Source organism: Cajanus cajan, chromosome 3, assembly GCF_000230855.2.
Source record: "Cajanus cajan strain Asha chromosome 3, NIPB_CcT2T_4, whole genome shotgun sequence".
NCBI lineage: Eukaryota > Viridiplantae > Streptophyta > Magnoliopsida > Fabales > Fabaceae > Cajanus > Cajanus cajan.
This window is the reverse complement of record NC_138519.1, coordinates 66,762,139-66,778,832: the sequence shown is the minus strand read 5'-3', so window position 1 is coordinate 66,778,832 and position 16,694 is coordinate 66,762,139. Positions and strand designations below refer to the sequence as shown.

At 32.6% G+C, this 16,694-nt stretch overlaps 2 protein-coding genes across 6 annotated transcripts; one reads left to right on the top strand and one right to left on the bottom strand.

Annotated features, from left to right (window-relative positions):
- Nucleotides 1-340: 340 nt before the first annotated feature.
- On the bottom strand, nucleotides 341-4,627 carry LOC109811092 (uncharacterized). Of its 4 annotated transcripts, XR_014432581.1 has the most exons (4): nucleotides 3,964-4,533; nucleotides 1,268-3,518; nucleotides 1,106-1,180; nucleotides 341-1,006 (listed from the first exon to the last, which is right to left on the bottom strand). XR_014432581.1 is itself a non-coding variant. In XM_083071121.1 (3 exons), the coding sequence occupies exons 1-3, from the start codon at nucleotides 1,904-1,906 to the stop codon at nucleotides 947-949; spliced, it is 774 nt and encodes a 257-aa protein (XP_082927247.1). In that variant the 5' UTR covers nucleotides 1,907-4,627; the 3' UTR covers nucleotides 341-946. The 4 variants fall into 4 exon arrangements, 1 of the variants encoding a protein (XP_082927247.1); XR_014432580.1 differs by having other exon boundaries at nucleotides 1,268-4,533; XR_014432582.1 differs by lacking the exon at nucleotides 1,268-3,518 and having other exon boundaries at nucleotides 3,964-4,525.
- A 5,133-nt stretch (nucleotides 4,628-9,760) lies between these two features.
- LOC109793108 (protein ALP1-like) lies at nucleotides 9,761-12,881 on the top strand. 2 transcript variants are annotated; one of them, XR_002239266.3, is made up of 3 exons: nucleotides 9,761-11,126; nucleotides 11,716-11,845; nucleotides 12,466-12,881. XR_002239266.3 is itself a non-coding variant. In XM_020352574.3 (2 exons), exon 1 carries the CDS (start codon nucleotides 9,823-9,825, stop codon nucleotides 11,116-11,118), a length of 1,296 nt encoding a protein of 431 aa, XP_020208163.1. In that variant the 5' UTR covers nucleotides 9,762-9,822; the 3' UTR covers nucleotides 11,119-11,126; nucleotides 12,466-12,881. The 2 variants fall into 2 exon arrangements, 1 of the variants encoding a protein (XP_020208163.1); XM_020352574.3 differs by lacking the exon at nucleotides 11,716-11,845 and having other exon boundaries at nucleotides 9,762-11,126.
- The last annotated feature ends 3,813 nt before the right edge of the window (nucleotides 12,882-16,694 follow it).

Genomic DNA, 16,694 nt, shown 5'->3' with positions numbered 1-16,694 from the left:
TTTAAATTTATCATTTTTGTGTAATTTAATAACTTGACATTCCAATAACATTTTCAGTCTTATTATAATTTTCTAATGTTACAAAAATCTTTAACTTCAAAATTATGCATCTACTATAAAAGTATAAGAATTATGTTAACAAATATTTATTCTATCCACTTGTAACTTACTTTAAATTTAGCCCTAGTCATCATCTTATTCGCTTCAACATTTAAACTATAAAATTACATAAATAAGTTTTATACATTAAATATGTCATTTACTTCTATTTTTAGTTAACAAAGTTATTTTGCTAATAACTTTGTTAACAATTAATCACTGTTTGTAATTGATAGAACTGTTCACATTCACATCAATGTTTCCAATAAAATATTTGATAATATTTACTAAAATAATGTTAAATTCATACAACTAAACAATCTTCCACACACATAATATGAGTACAACATATTTTCAAATCTAACTGGGGACCTTCACCCATATCACTAGGACCACAATCCCTATGTATCACACGTAAAACCAAATCATGCCTACCACCTACATGACTAGAACTGAAAGGAAGACCAGTTGCCGTTACTCCAACTTCATTAAAATCATCCATAGAAGTTGTACCAATATTCCCACTTGCCTTTTCCTTCAATCACAAATGTCATTCAATTTTTTTTTTTTTTTGTATTCATGATATTTTTCCCCAACACAAACAAATAAAACTTACTCTAAAAAGAATAACCCTAACATAGTACTTAATTTTTTTTTACTTTTCATCCATTGCACACTTTACCAGCCACTTCCCAACGCCAATTCTCTGTCTCATCACATTTAAAAAATAAACAAAATAAATAAAATCATAAATAACAATAATGTTGATACCAAAATTTAATTTATTCTATTTAATAATTGTAACAGACACAACCATCGGGACAATATCCTTTACCATCTCCATTTTTCAGGATCTTTGTTGCTGACCCTTATCACCTCCCCCAAGTCTAATTTGTCTTCTACGTATCTGTAAATCATTTAATTAAAATAAAGTCAAAATCTCTACTTCAAAAAATATCAACTAAAACTTAAACCAAACCCATAGACACATCATGTTTCTTATTACATAATTTTGGGAACTTTGTTCTGCATCTGTACTATCATTCATGTCAAACTCATTACGACGAATGTCTTCTTGCACCTGCAATTAACATGTATTAAAAATAATTATATAAAAAAATTATTCAACTACAAATAATTTACGCAAATATTGAATTATAAAAATTACATTGTCTTGTACCCCATCATCCCCTGAATCAAACCATTCGTCAATACTAATCAAATTATCTTCTATACAATCAAGCAAAGGACATTTAGATTTTATATGCCCACATTTATGGCAATTTGAGCATTTCCTTTTCTTGGTCAACTTCTTTTTCTGTGAGGCTCCTTTAGTCTTCACAACATTAGGATCACATGTTTCATTATCCAATCCAATAACACTCTTCTTTTCTATTTTTCCAAGTAACTTCAAAATCTCTTCCCTGATGAAATTGAAAGTTTCATGTTTTTTGGCTGCCATTTCACAAAGTCTATTACAAGATGAAGCCAAAACACTAAGACGTGCCACATTACTCATCTCACTATCATTATTCCCTGCATCATATGACGAAATAATTGAACTCTTCGCATCCTTCATCCAACACTTGCATATTAATGTTGTAGGAAACAAGGTGATATGATCTAGCCGCATTGAGCATATAATATGCCCACAAGGAATTCCACAAGATTCAAATAACATACAATCACAAAAAAATTTACATTCTTCAGTATCAAACACAACTTCATGTATACGATGTTGTTCAGAGTATTTCTCCACCTTAAATACTACCTTGTTACCATTTTCAGTCCTCTCAACTACATTCATTGCCCCAACATCAAGTATCTCAGCTTTTACCAACTTGAAAACGTGTGTATAACTTTGCAGCCTGTTTCTCAATTTTTTGAAGCGAAGTTGTCAAAACAGGTTCTGTATAAAATGAATTAAAGTCAGCAATCAATTCATTGTACCTGTAATCTCTTAGAGATTGTTCCAAATTATGCAACAACTCAACCATGCTGTTTTTCCTCCTCACATAAGTTTTAATACAATTATTTACTCCTTCACACAAAGACGTCGTTTTAATACCAGCAAAAAATTTATCTCGTAGATAAGCATTTGCCCACATACACCTTTTTTCATACGTTTGCAAAATCCAGTTGTTGCCTTCAAGCTGGTTTTTGCTAACCATTTCCTTCCAAAATGTTTCAAACTTTTCAGGGGTAAACTTTCCATACATTGCCTTTTTAAAATCAGCTAAAAATTTGCAATTCTTCACATTCTGACAAGCATTCTTTTGTAGATGCCATGCACAAAGTCTATGTGTTGCCATAGGAAATACTTGCCTAATTGCCTCCCTCATAGCCCCATCACCATCTGTCACTACCCCCTTAGGCTGCTGAAGAGACATAGCTTCCAAAAAAGCTTCTAACACCCACTTATAAGTATCGGTGGTTTCATCAGAAATCAAACTAGCACCAAAAATAACAGTTTGCCCATGATGATTTTTTCCAGAAAATATTACCAAAGGCTTGTTGTATTTGTTCTTCTTATAGGTACTATCAAATGCAACAACATCGCCAAAACATTGATAGTCACACCTACTAGTACCATCAGCCCAAAACAAATGTTCCATTTTTCCATTGTCTCCTAACATATATTTAGCATAAAACATTGGATCATTATCAGCCTTGCCTTGAAGATAACTTAAGGCAGCCAAAACATCCCCATCTTGGATTTTAGAATGTCTATATCGCTCAATGTGGTTAAAAAGGTCTTTCTTATTAAACCCAATGCCTAAATGACCTCCCTTTTGGTCCATCATGTATCCCATTATATGGCATGCTCTAACCCCATGTTCATGCAAACAATTAACTTGACCCTTATCACTACTTGACAATCCGCGATAAGTCCTAATGAATGGCACATAATTTGAGTGGCACATCTCATGGTTGTGACCTTCCTCAAATGACACAACTTTCCATTTACTTGTATTTGGATCAAGCCGTACACGAAGTTTGGCTTTACAATTAGTACGACTAAGAGGCCTATGCCCCTTTTTTCTATCATCTCTCATAAGATGTTTTTTGTCTCTTAAGCCCCCTTTATTGCATAAAAATTGATGCATTACTATTTTGCCATTTGCATCATGACCAATGTCATCCTTCCTAATCCCAAAACCATGAAATTTACCATATGCAAAGTAAAATTTATATGCATCATGTTCACTACCAAATTCCAAACCCAATATGTCGTCTACAGTCAAATCCATAAAACTTTTGTATTCATTATGATTACTATCAATATGCGCATCATCTTCCTCATTACCAAAACCGACATCACTTCAACTACTTTCTTCATCTGATGCATTGTTATTAGAAACATTCATTTCCTTCTGATCATCTAAATTAACAAACCCTTCGTCATTAAGGTTAGACATCTGCATTACAAAATTACTTAATCAACTAATGGAAAAAAATTAAACATTATTCACGTAACATATTTGTTTCACTAACACTTATATTATATAAATTATCCATATCTGATCATATATTTCACCAAAATACACATTATCCAAAAACACAGTCAATAATAGTCCAAATTCAATGCAACACAAACTATTTAGTTCAACTCGATTTTTCTTTTCAAACTTAAATTTCTCAACATTGAATACTGAAAATCCTACACTGCATGAAGGTTACAAGTAGTAACAGAACCTAAAGAAGGCTATAATACGCCAAAATAATGAAAATATAACTTACCACATTATATTATTGGCGAATCGTTGTCATTCGTCAAACCAACAGTAGATGACTAGCGAATTAAATACAATCCGACCACAATTGCAAACTTATTACGACTTAATCGAGCAAAATTTAACTTACCACTAACTGTTCACTTCAGATTACGGGTGCGTATCCTCCGGAACCACACACAAAACTGGAAAATCAGCTGTGATTTTTTTGAACTCAAATCGATTTCAAATGGAAATCGACACAACCTTTCATCACAACAACAACCTACAAGGTTTTCAAATGGAAACAAACACAAAGAAAAACACACAATAGAGAACAACATGCATGAGGAGAAGAAGATGGAAATGGACATACAAGAGCGGATCCAAGGAAACACGAAAGGAAAACAACATGGAAACGTAGATACAACACCTGATCCAACCAAACACGACGATGGGAAGGGAAACAACCTTGTCTTAAGAGAAGAAGATGGAGGCAACGAAACACGAAAGGAGACAAGCTTCGATTAAAGAGAAATAGATGGAGCCACGTTTCAATGCAAACAAAATGAGGTGGCATGCATTTACAAATTGGACAAAAGAGGGACCCTCTATTCGGGTTGGTTTGTTGGATCATGGTGCAGGGGCGGATCAGATCCAATTACCCGATTTCAGGTCAAAGTTTCAACACCCTGGGTGACATGGAGTAAGTGGCCACGTGGCATGACCTGATTGGATGTCCGTACAGAGGGCACCTAAACCCTCTATTCCGAAAGGGCATGCAAGTAATCTCCTAAACTTTAAATAAATAGTCATGCTTTTAACCTTTTCATTCTAATAATAGGATTTAGGTCATGTCAAAAAAAATAAAATTCCACGTAATTAATTATCACGTTCTATTATTGTTAACCATTGTAAATTGCAATCAATAATTCAAGGCACACACTTGTGTCATTTACGGTTTTTTTATATATTTTTATTTTCTCTAATTTTACACTAAAAATAAATAATAAAATTGAAAAATAGAAACTAAATAAATTTCATCATATTATTTGATCAAGTTTATATATATATATATATATATATATATATATATATATATATATATATATATAATGTAAGATATTTATCACTAGAAAAATATCCATATATTATCTTCTAAATGAAAATTTTGATGATAAAATATAAATAATTATCTGAATTTTATCCTAATTTTTTAAAAGTAGATAAACATAAAATTATCTTTATTAAATATGAGTTCTCAAAATAATAATTGTATTTTCATATAAAAAAATAAATGTAAAAAATAATATTATTATATAATTTTATTAATATATTTGCATTTATCATTTCTTTTATGAAGAAACCAACAGCATTTGATGCCTTCTTTAAAAGGAAGATCTTAAAATTCAAAAATATAATATGCGTCAAATTTATAAATGAAGATTGGTCGGTTAAAATCCATATTTTGATAGACTATTAATATATTTAACATTTTAAAATAAATAAGAACAAATATTTATATTTTAAATTTAATTAGTATTTTAACATGTGTAATGCATATGATAAATATTTATTATATATAGTTAAAATTTATAATAAATTATTTTTATAAATAAATATTATATTTGAATATATAAATTATTTTTAAAATTTGTATAAAAATATATTTTTAAATATATAAATTATACTAATATTTTAACATGTACAATATACAAGTTAAATGCTTATCTGTTAATAAAAGTGACAGGCCTTTTTCTTGTTCACATTTTTGTTTTAATTTTTTAAAAATAGAGCGACACACTTTCAAATAATTATTCTTTTTTGTTTTATTCTTTTTTTACAAGAGAGCATAAAATGTCTTTTTCTGCTAATTATATGTAACTAAAATTTATAATAAATTATATATAAATAAATATTACATTTAAATACATAAATTATATTTAAAATTTATATAAATAGATGTTTTTAAATATATATTATTAAGATTTATAATAAATAATTTATATTTTATTATAAAATTATTTTTATTTATTAATAATTTATTTTAAAAATGTCAAAATTTAATTTATAAATAATTATGATAAATAAAAATTAAATTATATAAAAAATTAAAAAAATTCATAAAATCATCTCGTAAAAATAAAATTGACCAACACTTTCACAAAAAAAAAAAAGATGTTCATATTTAATATATGAAGACTAATTTCAGATTATGATATAAAAAAACTTATATTACAACATAATATTATTTTTATTTATTAATAATTTATTTTTCAAATATTAAAATTAAATTTAAAATAATTATAATAAATAAAAATTAAATTAAATAAAAAATTAATTTTTTTCTCTAAAAATATACTCGTCGAAGAAAATCTCTTAAAAATATTTTTACATAAAATAACGGTTGATATTTAATATAAATGAGTTAACGTGTATATTCATTAGACTATTTTTTTTAGTTGGGTCCCTAGTAGCCTTTAAACTCTGGTTCCATCCCTACTGCCAATATATGATAAAATTGAACTTGCTTGTATAAAGATTAAAATAAAGAATTTTACGTTAAAATTAAAAAATATATTTTGGATGATTATATTAACCACGAATAAGTTAATACTCAGCAAAATCATCATGAATTCATGATTACACCTCTACCACCAATATTTAGAGTAATTATGTTTTGAAGTATTAATAATCGAAAGTTACGGCTAACTGATCTGATCCCAACGTGGCTTAGGTGATTTATCATAGAATAGAGCAATTTATGATAAACAAAAATTAATTCGAATTCGACTGATAAGGAAAAAAAAAATGTTTACTAATTACATTTTTCTTTACAAGCCATAGTTTTCAGAGATTAATTTAAAATGTTTAAATATGACATCAGAATAAAATGCAGTACCGGAATATACACACGTATATATAAATAAGGGAGTTGCTACTGTACCCCTGATAAATGAGGGGTTTTGGTACTGTAGCTAGGGGTGGGTATACGGACCGGTCCGGCCCGTTTAAGGCCCGGTCCGTAAAACTCGCATTTTAAACGGGCCGGATAAGTCCGGTCCGTAAAATAAATGGACTTATTTTTTAAGTCCGTACCCGGCCCGCCAAAATCCACGGATAACGGACCGGTCCGCGGGCCTAAATAATGGTTCAAAAAAATAAATTTTTAAAAAATAAAAATACATAAAATTAGAAGAAAAAAATATTTTTTATTTATAAGCTAAATTTTATCATACTAAAATTTATCAATAGTTAAAATGGTTTAAAATACTAAATATTAAAATATTAAAATAAAAATAATTACAAATACTTAAATAATAGTACCAAACTTTCAATAATAAAAGCATCAAAATGTCATAAAAGTAATTCAAATGACAAATACCTATCAACTAAACATAATTTTAATGTCATAATAATTTAAAAAATTAAATACACAACTTAATATTAAAATCATAATATTTAAAAATATTAATTAGTGAAGTCCGCGGACTAGCCCGCGAGCCCGCGAATTAAATCCGCTAAGTCCGCGGACTTCACGGGCCGGGCTCAAAAATTAGACATAGTCATACGGATTTGAAAAAAACTGGTCCGTTATCCGCGAAATTCGCGGACTTACGAACCAGTCCGCGGACCCGGGTCCGTCTACCCACCCCTAACTGTAGCTAATGTGTATATGTACACATCATCTAAATATCATGTCAAATGCCATGTCAACCTTTTAAATAACAATTATTTTATATTTAAATTTTTACATTATTTATTTTTAAGTTTTTATTAATATTTTTATAATTATACGATCTCCTCTCCCCTCCCTCCGTCTCCCACCTCTCCCTTGCTCCTCCGTCTCCCACTCCCCTCCCTACTTCTTGAACTCCCTCGCCACAGCCATTTACCACTCCTCCCTCCCCTCCTCCTTCGCCCTCCACTATTCCCTCCTCTCCACCGTCGACCATGACTCCTCCAAGGTTACCTTTGTCTCTAACGACATCCTCGTCCTCCGCGGCACCATCGGCGTCAACCTCGGCTCCTCCGACGCCGACGCCGTCAACCAGAATCTCGTGGAGGAGACCAACTGCATCCTGGCCAAGATCCGCTCCGACGCCGACCCCAACGACCCCGACGAGCAAGCCCCCTTGAACCCTAACGTGACCTACAGCCTGGGCCCCAAGATCCGCAATTGGGACGAAGAACGCAAGGCTTGACTCCTCCAAAACCCCGAATACCCTAATTTCGTGAGAGGTAAACCCCGCATCTTGCTCCTAACTGGTTCCCCTCCCAAGCCCTGTGATAACCCTATTGGGGACCATTACCGCTGAGAGGAAGAAACACGAAGCAAACATTTCAAAAAAAAAGAGGAAGAAACACGAAGCAAACACTCCGAAAAAATATTAAAAAACGTGAATTTCATTATAATTGACGTGGATATTGAATTGTAAATAATTATAAAATTATAAGTGATTTGGATCACACATCATCGACACGTCACCGACAGTACCGGTACCCTTCTTTTACAGAGGGTACCGTAGAAATTCTCTATAAATAATTGGAAATTTTCCTTATATGACAGAAATTTATTTTAGTCAATCGCTATAAATAAAAAGTTAAAATAAAAAGAAAATTTTCCATGAAGTATGAGTCAATACAAACATAAAAATCTTATTTATATATTTTTTTAATACTCTTCTTTAACATGCTTATAGCCTAAAAATAAAATTGTTATATATTGACACAATATTTATTATTAACAAATTATTTTTATTTATATTATACAATATATATTAGTATATTATTAAAAAGTGTAAATATAAATTATAGTAATACACAATATATATTATTAAATTTTATTTAAAATTAACATTAAAATTATATGTAATTATGTATTAAATTGATTTATACCTACATATTTTATATTTATAATAATATTTTTTGTATGTCACAAAAAATCAATACAAACATAAAAATTATAGTCAAATTGAAAATTTTCCATGAAGTATGAATCAATACAAACATAAAAATCTTATTTATATATTTTTTAATACTCTTCTTTAACATGCTTATTATTATAAGATAATAATAAAAATAAAATTGTTATATACCGACACAATATTTATTACTAAAAAATTATTTTTATCTACATTATATAATATATGTTAGTATATTATTAAAAATGTAGATATAAACTATAGTGATACACAATATATGTTATTAAGTTTTATTCAAAATTAACACAAATTATATGTAATTACATGTTAAATTGATTTATACCTACATATTTTATACTTGTAGTGATACTTTTTATATGTCACAATATGTAACATTTCTTGTAGTATAAATAATTTTTAAGTTTCAATAAATAAAGTAGAAACCAAATTTATTTGGTAAAACTTAAAAATTTACATAACTATACTTTGATTTTAAAATATTAAGCATTCATTGTTGTTTTAAAAAATTATTAATTCTCACAAATTTAGAAAATATAAGTATATTTAAGTAAATTGCCTTCTTATTCTACTAGTATTTTTGTCATTTTATTTAATGAAGATATCAAGAGATTTGGATAAAGATTTTATTTTATTTTTAAATTAAAAATAAAATAAATTAAAACATTTCTATATATAAATAATATTTTAAAATAGAAGCGATCCCATACTTTAAATATTTCTAAATAAAAAATTAAATACATTCTATAATTTAGTCTAGCAACTATTTTTTTTTTTTACTAAGACCGTGTTTACAAATCCATTAATTATTTTACAAATACATCGATAATAATTTTTTTTTATAAAAAGTATTCATTTTTTTTTATTTATCAGCGGCAAAAATGAATATTATGTATATGATTTAGTTGTAAATAAGATAAAATTTGTAAAAGTTAGCATTGTGTTTTATGAATTTATTGGTTTATATTATATAGTTGCATAGGAATGTGAAGCGTAAAATGTTATTATGGTAGAATATGCGGGCGTAGAAGGTTCTTAAAGTTTTGGGAAGGGAAGGGGGCGCCGAAATGGAAGGTTGGTTGGTGGTGATACGGTTAGAGCCAATGAAAGGGAAGGTGTGTCAGAGTGAGTTGACTGTAGAAAGAAAGAAACAAGAAACCTCGGTTTCCGTTCCCCCAAATCCAAAATCTGTCATGGAATCTCGCAAACTAGCCGCCATACTCTCCTCCCTCATCTCCCAACTCCTCCTCCTCCTCCTTCACATTTTCCCATCCAATCCCAATCCCAATCCCAATTCCCATTCCCTACTCCCACTGCTCCTCTACTCCCAACATCTCAACACAACCCTCGCGCTCACCCTCACCCGCAAACGCAAACGCAAACGCAAACGCAAACGCAATTCCCTAGAAGCGCTTCTCCCAACCCCCAATCCCCTCACCCGCACCCCAGACCCCTTCCGCAACACCTTCCTCATGACCTCCTCCACATTCGAGTGGCTCTCCGGCCTCCTCGAGCCACTCCTCGACTGCCGAGACCCAGCCCATCTCCCGCCCCTCAACCTCCCCGCCCCACTCCGCCTGGCCATCGGCCTCTCCCGCCTGGCCTCCGCCTCCGACTACCCCTCCCTGGCCGCCCGCTTCTCCGTCCCCCTCCCCGTCGCCAAGTTCTGCGTCAAACACCTCTGCCGCGTCCTCTGCACCAACTTCCGCTTCTGGCTCTCCTTCCCCCCCGACCTCCGCCAAGTCTCCCTCCCCTTCCACTCCCTCTCCTCCCTCCCCAACTGCTGCGGCATCCTCTTCTGCGTTCGCTTCCACTCCCTCGCCGCCCAGCTCGTCGTCGACTCCTCCCTCCGCATCCTCACCCTCGCCGCTGGCTTCCCCTCCCACAAATCCAATTCCCAAATCCTCAAATCCTCCTCCCTCTTCTCCGACATCCAAAACGGAACCCTCCTCAATGCCCCCTCTCGCCAATACCTTATCGCCGATTCCCACTACCCTCTCCTCCCCTGGCTCATGGTCCCCTTCCCCCACCCTCTCCCCTCTTCTCTCCAACACAACTTCAACGCCGCTCACCGCCTCATGCGCCTTCCCGCCCTCAGAACCGCCGCCAGCTTGAGGAACTGGGCCGTCCTCTCCCAACCCCTCGCCGAGGACCCTAAGATGACCGTCGCCTACATCGCCGCCTGCTCCATTCTTCACAATTGTTTGCTCATGAGGGAGGATTTCTCCGCCCTCGCTTCCGAATTTCAAGACTCCCACACTGCGCCTTCCACGCCTCATGATGAGCCCGTCTCTTCTCAGGCTTTGGCTTTCCGTGACTCCTTGGCCGCCATCGCCACCAAAACTCCTCATTCCAGTTCTTGATTCGCTTGGTAAATATTGCTCATTTTTTAGATTCTGTTGTACATGGGGATGGTCGCTTCTTATTCATGCCTTGGTAGTACTGTAGTACAATTTCTTTATAGGATTTCATTCATAATGCTTCTCTTGCCGATCGTGTACCCTGACTTTTTTTTTTTTTTTTTTTTTTAATGTATTTTTCATTTTCCACTTAAAGGGTGCTGTTTGATCCTTAACTTTCATACTTTTTAGCATTTTCCAACTTGGGCTTTTCGTAGGGTCTGTAGAATGTTACCATGTGATTTTAGCTTTTGGAGTGACTGAAAAGAACAATATTAGGCGTTATATTTTAGTACTCATTTCAAATTTGAAGAAATGAACTCAAGCAATGTATGTGAAAGTGTTGAAATGGTCATACTGGATCTGCTTAAAAATAAGAATCTAGTCCTCCTTTCCTATTCTCTTTTTTACAAAATTGTATCCACAGTGGAATGAATATGTGAAACATGTCCAAACTACTGACAAAATATAAGTTGCAGTTGGAATAGATTCATTCTTAATTGTGGTTAAGTTTTGCAGAACTTTTCCTTTTAAATCATTTGTGCCCAAAATAACATGCAGAGGCAGGGGGGACAGGCACGTAACATATAGTTTATTGCCTATATCTTGCTTCAACCTGACAATCCAGCATACAGGACCTGTCATGATGACATATTTTCGTAATTACAGATCAGAAGCATTATATACCTAAGTATCCTTTTGATCTTTTATCCTTGCTTATTTAAATTTCAAGGAAATTGTGTAGCCTAGTTGATATTTCATCATTGTGTTCATTCCTAGTTTGAATTGCTAGCATTATTGTAATAGTTTTTTTCCTCTTGTTTTTTAGGACTGAGGCTAATTTGATCATTTGAATTGTCATAATTGTTTTCTCATCTGAAGAGCTTGAAAAGTTCTTTCGTCCCCACGCCCTTCCGCTTCTTTTGGCTATTATATCAATAGGATTGGATGCTTGGGCTACCTGATGTTATTGTTGTATATTCAAATATATTTAAATTGTTTCCTTTTCAGACTTGCTAGTTTGTTTGAAATTAAATCATGAAAATGTCCCCTCTGCCTCAAAAGAAAAAGACGAGAGTCAACCATGTAGAAGTCTGAAACAAGTGTTTGTTAATGAGTAGAAAATTTTCCCTCTCTATGTAACCACGTTCCTGACAAAGGAGGGAATTAATGTTGAAATATTTCACTGTGATTTAAGGCTCATGTTTTTTTGTCTGTTTGTTTCAATTTTTTCATTTATGGCATGTTAGTGTGTATTGTGGCTTGAATCGAAAGATGGTCTTTTAATTATGTGAAGTTGTTACATGGCAGCTGCACCAGTTACCAAAGACCTGTGGGAAAATTCGATTCTGAAAAGTGAAACCCCAGTTCTTGTCATATTCTATGCAAATTGGTGTGACCGTCGCCTACATCGCCGCCTGCTCCATTCTTCACAATTGTTTGCTCATGAGGGAGGATTTCTCCGCCCTCGCTTCCGAATTTCAAGACTCCGAGACTGCACCTTCCACGCCTCATGATGAGCCCGTCTCTTCTCAGGCTTTGGCTTTCCGTGACTCCTTGGCCGCCATGGCCTCCAAAACTCCTCATTCCAGTTCTTGATTCGTTAGGTAAATATTGCTCATTTTTTAGCTTCTGTTGTACATAGGGATGGTCGCTTCTTATTCATGCCTTGGTAGTACTGTAGTACCAATTGTTTATAGGATTTCATTCATAATGCTTCTCTTGCCGATCGTGTGCCTTGTCTTTTGTTTAAGCCATTTTTCTTTACGAATTTTCCCTTAAATAGTTTAGACCAGCTCTTTTTGACAAATAAGCATTTGCCTAAGTTATATTTTAGTACTCATTTCAAATTCGAATAATTATACTCAAACAATGTATTGAAAGTATTGAAATGGTCATATTGGATCTACTTAAAAATAATAATCTAGTTCTCATTTCCTATTCTCTTATTTTACAAAATAGTGTACTGGAATGGATTTGTGAAACATGTCCAAACTACTCACAAAACATAATTTGCAGTTGGACTACATCCATTCTTTTGAATTGTGGTTAAGTTTTTTGCAAAACATTTCCTTGTAAATCATCTGTGCCCAAAATAACCGGCAGAAGCATGGAAGGACCTGTCATGATGAGTACTTTTGTAATTACAAATTACAAGTCCCTTTTTTGTTACTACAAATCAGGGGAATTAAAACAAAGGATCGTCTGATGTTTTTCCTTTTGCTTACTTAAATCTCCAAGCACCTGCATGATGCCTGGTTAATTATTATATTGATTTCCGGTTACAGATGTTGCCTATATTGCCCTTGTAAATGATGTCTACTATGCTTCCTGTTCTCAGCGCCTGACTAATTTATCAGCAAACAATTTTCTCGTATTTTGTTGCTGGTTTTTAGTTGGAGTCGCTTCAGCAATTCTCTTCCCATTCTCACCTTTCTTTCCTTCTGCGCTTCTGGGTCCCCAGTGTTCTGAGTCTTCTAATTATAATTGAACAGATTCCAACTGATCACGCTTGGCGACGTGAGTGTTTTGTACTCAACAAACACAACGATATTAAATGTCCTGAAAACTATGAAACTAAGGCTGTTTTGGAAATGTAACAGTCTATGTATTACCTCCCTAATGTATGCGACAACCATTGAGATATGAGAGGGTGTTAATTGCTAAACGTGCATCATTGCAAAAGTGGGTATAAACATTTTTTTTATGATAGGGAGGGTCCTCAGTCCCACCACACAATTCATTAATATTCCCCAGGCAATAGGGGATAAATCAGAAACTCTGGTGCCTGAAGAGAAAACTAAATTATCGCAAATGAAGGGATAAATCAAGTTTAGTAAACATCTGTTGGCTGATTAGCTTCACGCAAAATATGGTTCAAGGTTCAAACAAAACACGACATACCACCACTATTATCTTGAACGAGGGAGTAGCTAAGATGAGAGGGGGGAGCATCCTATAATTTTACATTTTTTTTGTAGTTGTACACTTCCATAATAGGCGGGATACTACTAATGATCAGGCTTCAGTCTTTTCGTTTTCTTATAAAATATCTTTTTCCACTACGAAGAGTATCACAGACAGTGAATTTGATTGCTCTTTTGTTTGATTTGAGCGGTAACTGTTACTCTGAAATGCCATTTTGATTACCATATAATCAGTAACTGTTCACGACTGCAGTATGACTAGGGCGTGAAACTAGTTCTCATGAAAGGAGGTATAATTTACTTGCTTGAATATCAGAGCATCATCCCAAGACAAATACATACCGAATCATATAATCAATCAATAAATATTAAATTTCTTTATGGTATGTTTAGATGAGAAATTTTACAAATTTAAAGAATTTGAAATTCTTAATATTTGAAGTATTTTGATTTCAATTTTTATTATTTTTAAAATGTTTTGTTTGGATAAGTTAATTCAAATTTTTAAAATTTAAAATTGTTAATTTAGATACGATAATTTGATTCTATCATAGTAAATTGATTTTAAAAATATATTTATATGTTGAGATTTTTAAATAAAATTTTACAAAAATAAATATTAGTCAATTTTAAATATTTAATAATTTAAAAAATTAATATTAGATAGTATTTAATAATTTTAAAACTATTTTTGAATATTCAATAATTACAAATATGAAAAGATAAGATAAAATATATAAGTGAAATAAGAAAAAAAAAATGAAGAATTTCAAATTCTTACATTTTTTAGAGAATTTAAAATTCTATTATTTCAAGGAGTTTTACAAATACTTGGATTTTAAATTCTTTTTAAATTCTTCATCTAAACAAAGTATTTCACTTCAAAGAATTTAAAATTCTTCAAATAAATGAATTACTTTATCTAAATTCTCCATCCAAATACACTCTTAAGAACTTTCAAATAAAATCTTCAAGTTCTTCCGTTTTAATTTAACTATCCTAGTTCTGTAACCGACTTACTGGTATGATAAATCTACTCGGTTGGTTGTCGAATTAGGTTATACGCAGTCTTAGAAGTATATTGGTTTTATCTTGAGGGCTCTTTTAGGCAAAGATGAAGTCTCGATCAGATAGGCATCGATTTTACAACATTTTACAAATATAAGAAATGGATCCTCGTTGGACAAAAAGAAGAAATTTTAGCATGAGTTACAAAATTTTAAAGGGATCTCGGGTCGTTGAAATGAGTTGTAGGTAGCAACAACATCATGAATCCATTCAAAATTGGGGACAATTTTTGATTTGTAGATGTCTTCGGTAGAATCAAGGTCTAGGTTCTCAGGTTCGGCGGAAGGTTCTATTATGACGTTAGAAGGGGCACTTTCGGAGGAGGAAGATAAATAAAAAAAATTAGATGAAGACGAGTGTTCAAAAGAAATATGACGTTAGAAGGAGCACTTTCATATGAGGAAGATAAATAAAAAGCAGAGGAAGATGAGTGTTCAAAAGAAGGAAAGGAAGAGTTACTCATGTTTACCTTTTAAAGTAGGAAATTCAGAAGGAAAAAAAAACAAAAGAGTACTCAGTTTCAAAGCCAGAAATTATAAGAGAGTAGTCGGTGTCAGAACAAGAAATTATTGGAGAGTAGTCGGTGTTAGAACAATAAATTTGATAAAAGTAAATTTTATTCATAGTAATAGAAATTGGAGGGGAACAAATAATACTAAGGGTGCCAATCATCTAATTAAAAGTTAAATCAATAATTGTCAATAAACAACCTTTCGAATGTTTGCAAAAAGAAACACCTACCTCATTTCAAGAAAGAAAGAAAACTAAGAGGCATGATTATTCATAGGAAAAGCATTTCAAAGTCAATGTTGTTAGAGAAATTAATGAGGTGTAACGTTTACTAGAATATTTGAAGAGACACTTTGATTAGATTTTCCTTAATTTTATATATGAAATATCTTGAAAGTTTGAGGGTATGTATACTGTTAAGGTTTAGTTAGAGGGTAAATTGAAGACTCCTTGGATCCCTACTGAAGACTATTCGAATAAGTATTTTAAGAATAAAGTAGAAGAATATTGGTAGAGCTTGATTGAAAGACAAATCGAAGACTCCTTAGATCCCTTCTAAGGACTATCCAAACAAACACTTCAATAAGGTTAGTATAAATAATGATGTATTAAGGTGCTTTTAGTTCACATTTATTATAACATTAATTGTGTCACCCTAACTAAGACTGTGAACTTGAGTGTTGGAGTGATTTTTGTAAGTACACTCATTTCCCTTCTCGGATAAGTAAGGTCAAAGACATTTATCAAGTTCGTATAGATAAGACTAAAAACATTTATCTCTTCGGTTAGGTAAGGTCAAGGATAGCAAGGCAGTGGATAAAGGCTTATCTCTTCGATTAGGTAAGGTCAAGGGTAGCAAGGCAACAGATAAGGGCAAAAGATTTGAAGGATGAGGACCAGGAGATTTACAAATAAGGATAAAATTACCACTGTACCCTGTGAAGATACAATTATATATATCTTAGTATATTGAAATATAAGGTGTTAAATAAGTTGTGTTAGTCTGACCTAACCTAATCTACACGAACCAAATAC

Excerpts from the sequence above, each read along its gene's own strand:
- LOC109793108 (XM_020352574.3), top strand. The coding sequence starts at position 9,823 with ATGGAAGGTTGGTTGGTGGTGATACGGTTAGAGCCAATGAAAGGGAAG.
- LOC109811092 (XM_083071121.1), bottom strand. The coding sequence starts at position 1,906 with ATGAATGTAGTTGAGAGGACTGAAAATGGTAACAAGGTAGTATTTAAG. Across the intron at positions 1,181-1,267 it reads ATGATGGGGTACAAGACAAT|GTGCAAGAAGACATTCGTCG; the intron begins GTAATTTTTATA and ends TGTTAATTGCAG. Across the intron at positions 1,007-1,105 it reads AACAAAGTTCCCAAAATTAT|ATACGTAGAAGACAAATTAG; the intron begins GTAATAAGAAAC and ends AATGATTTACAG.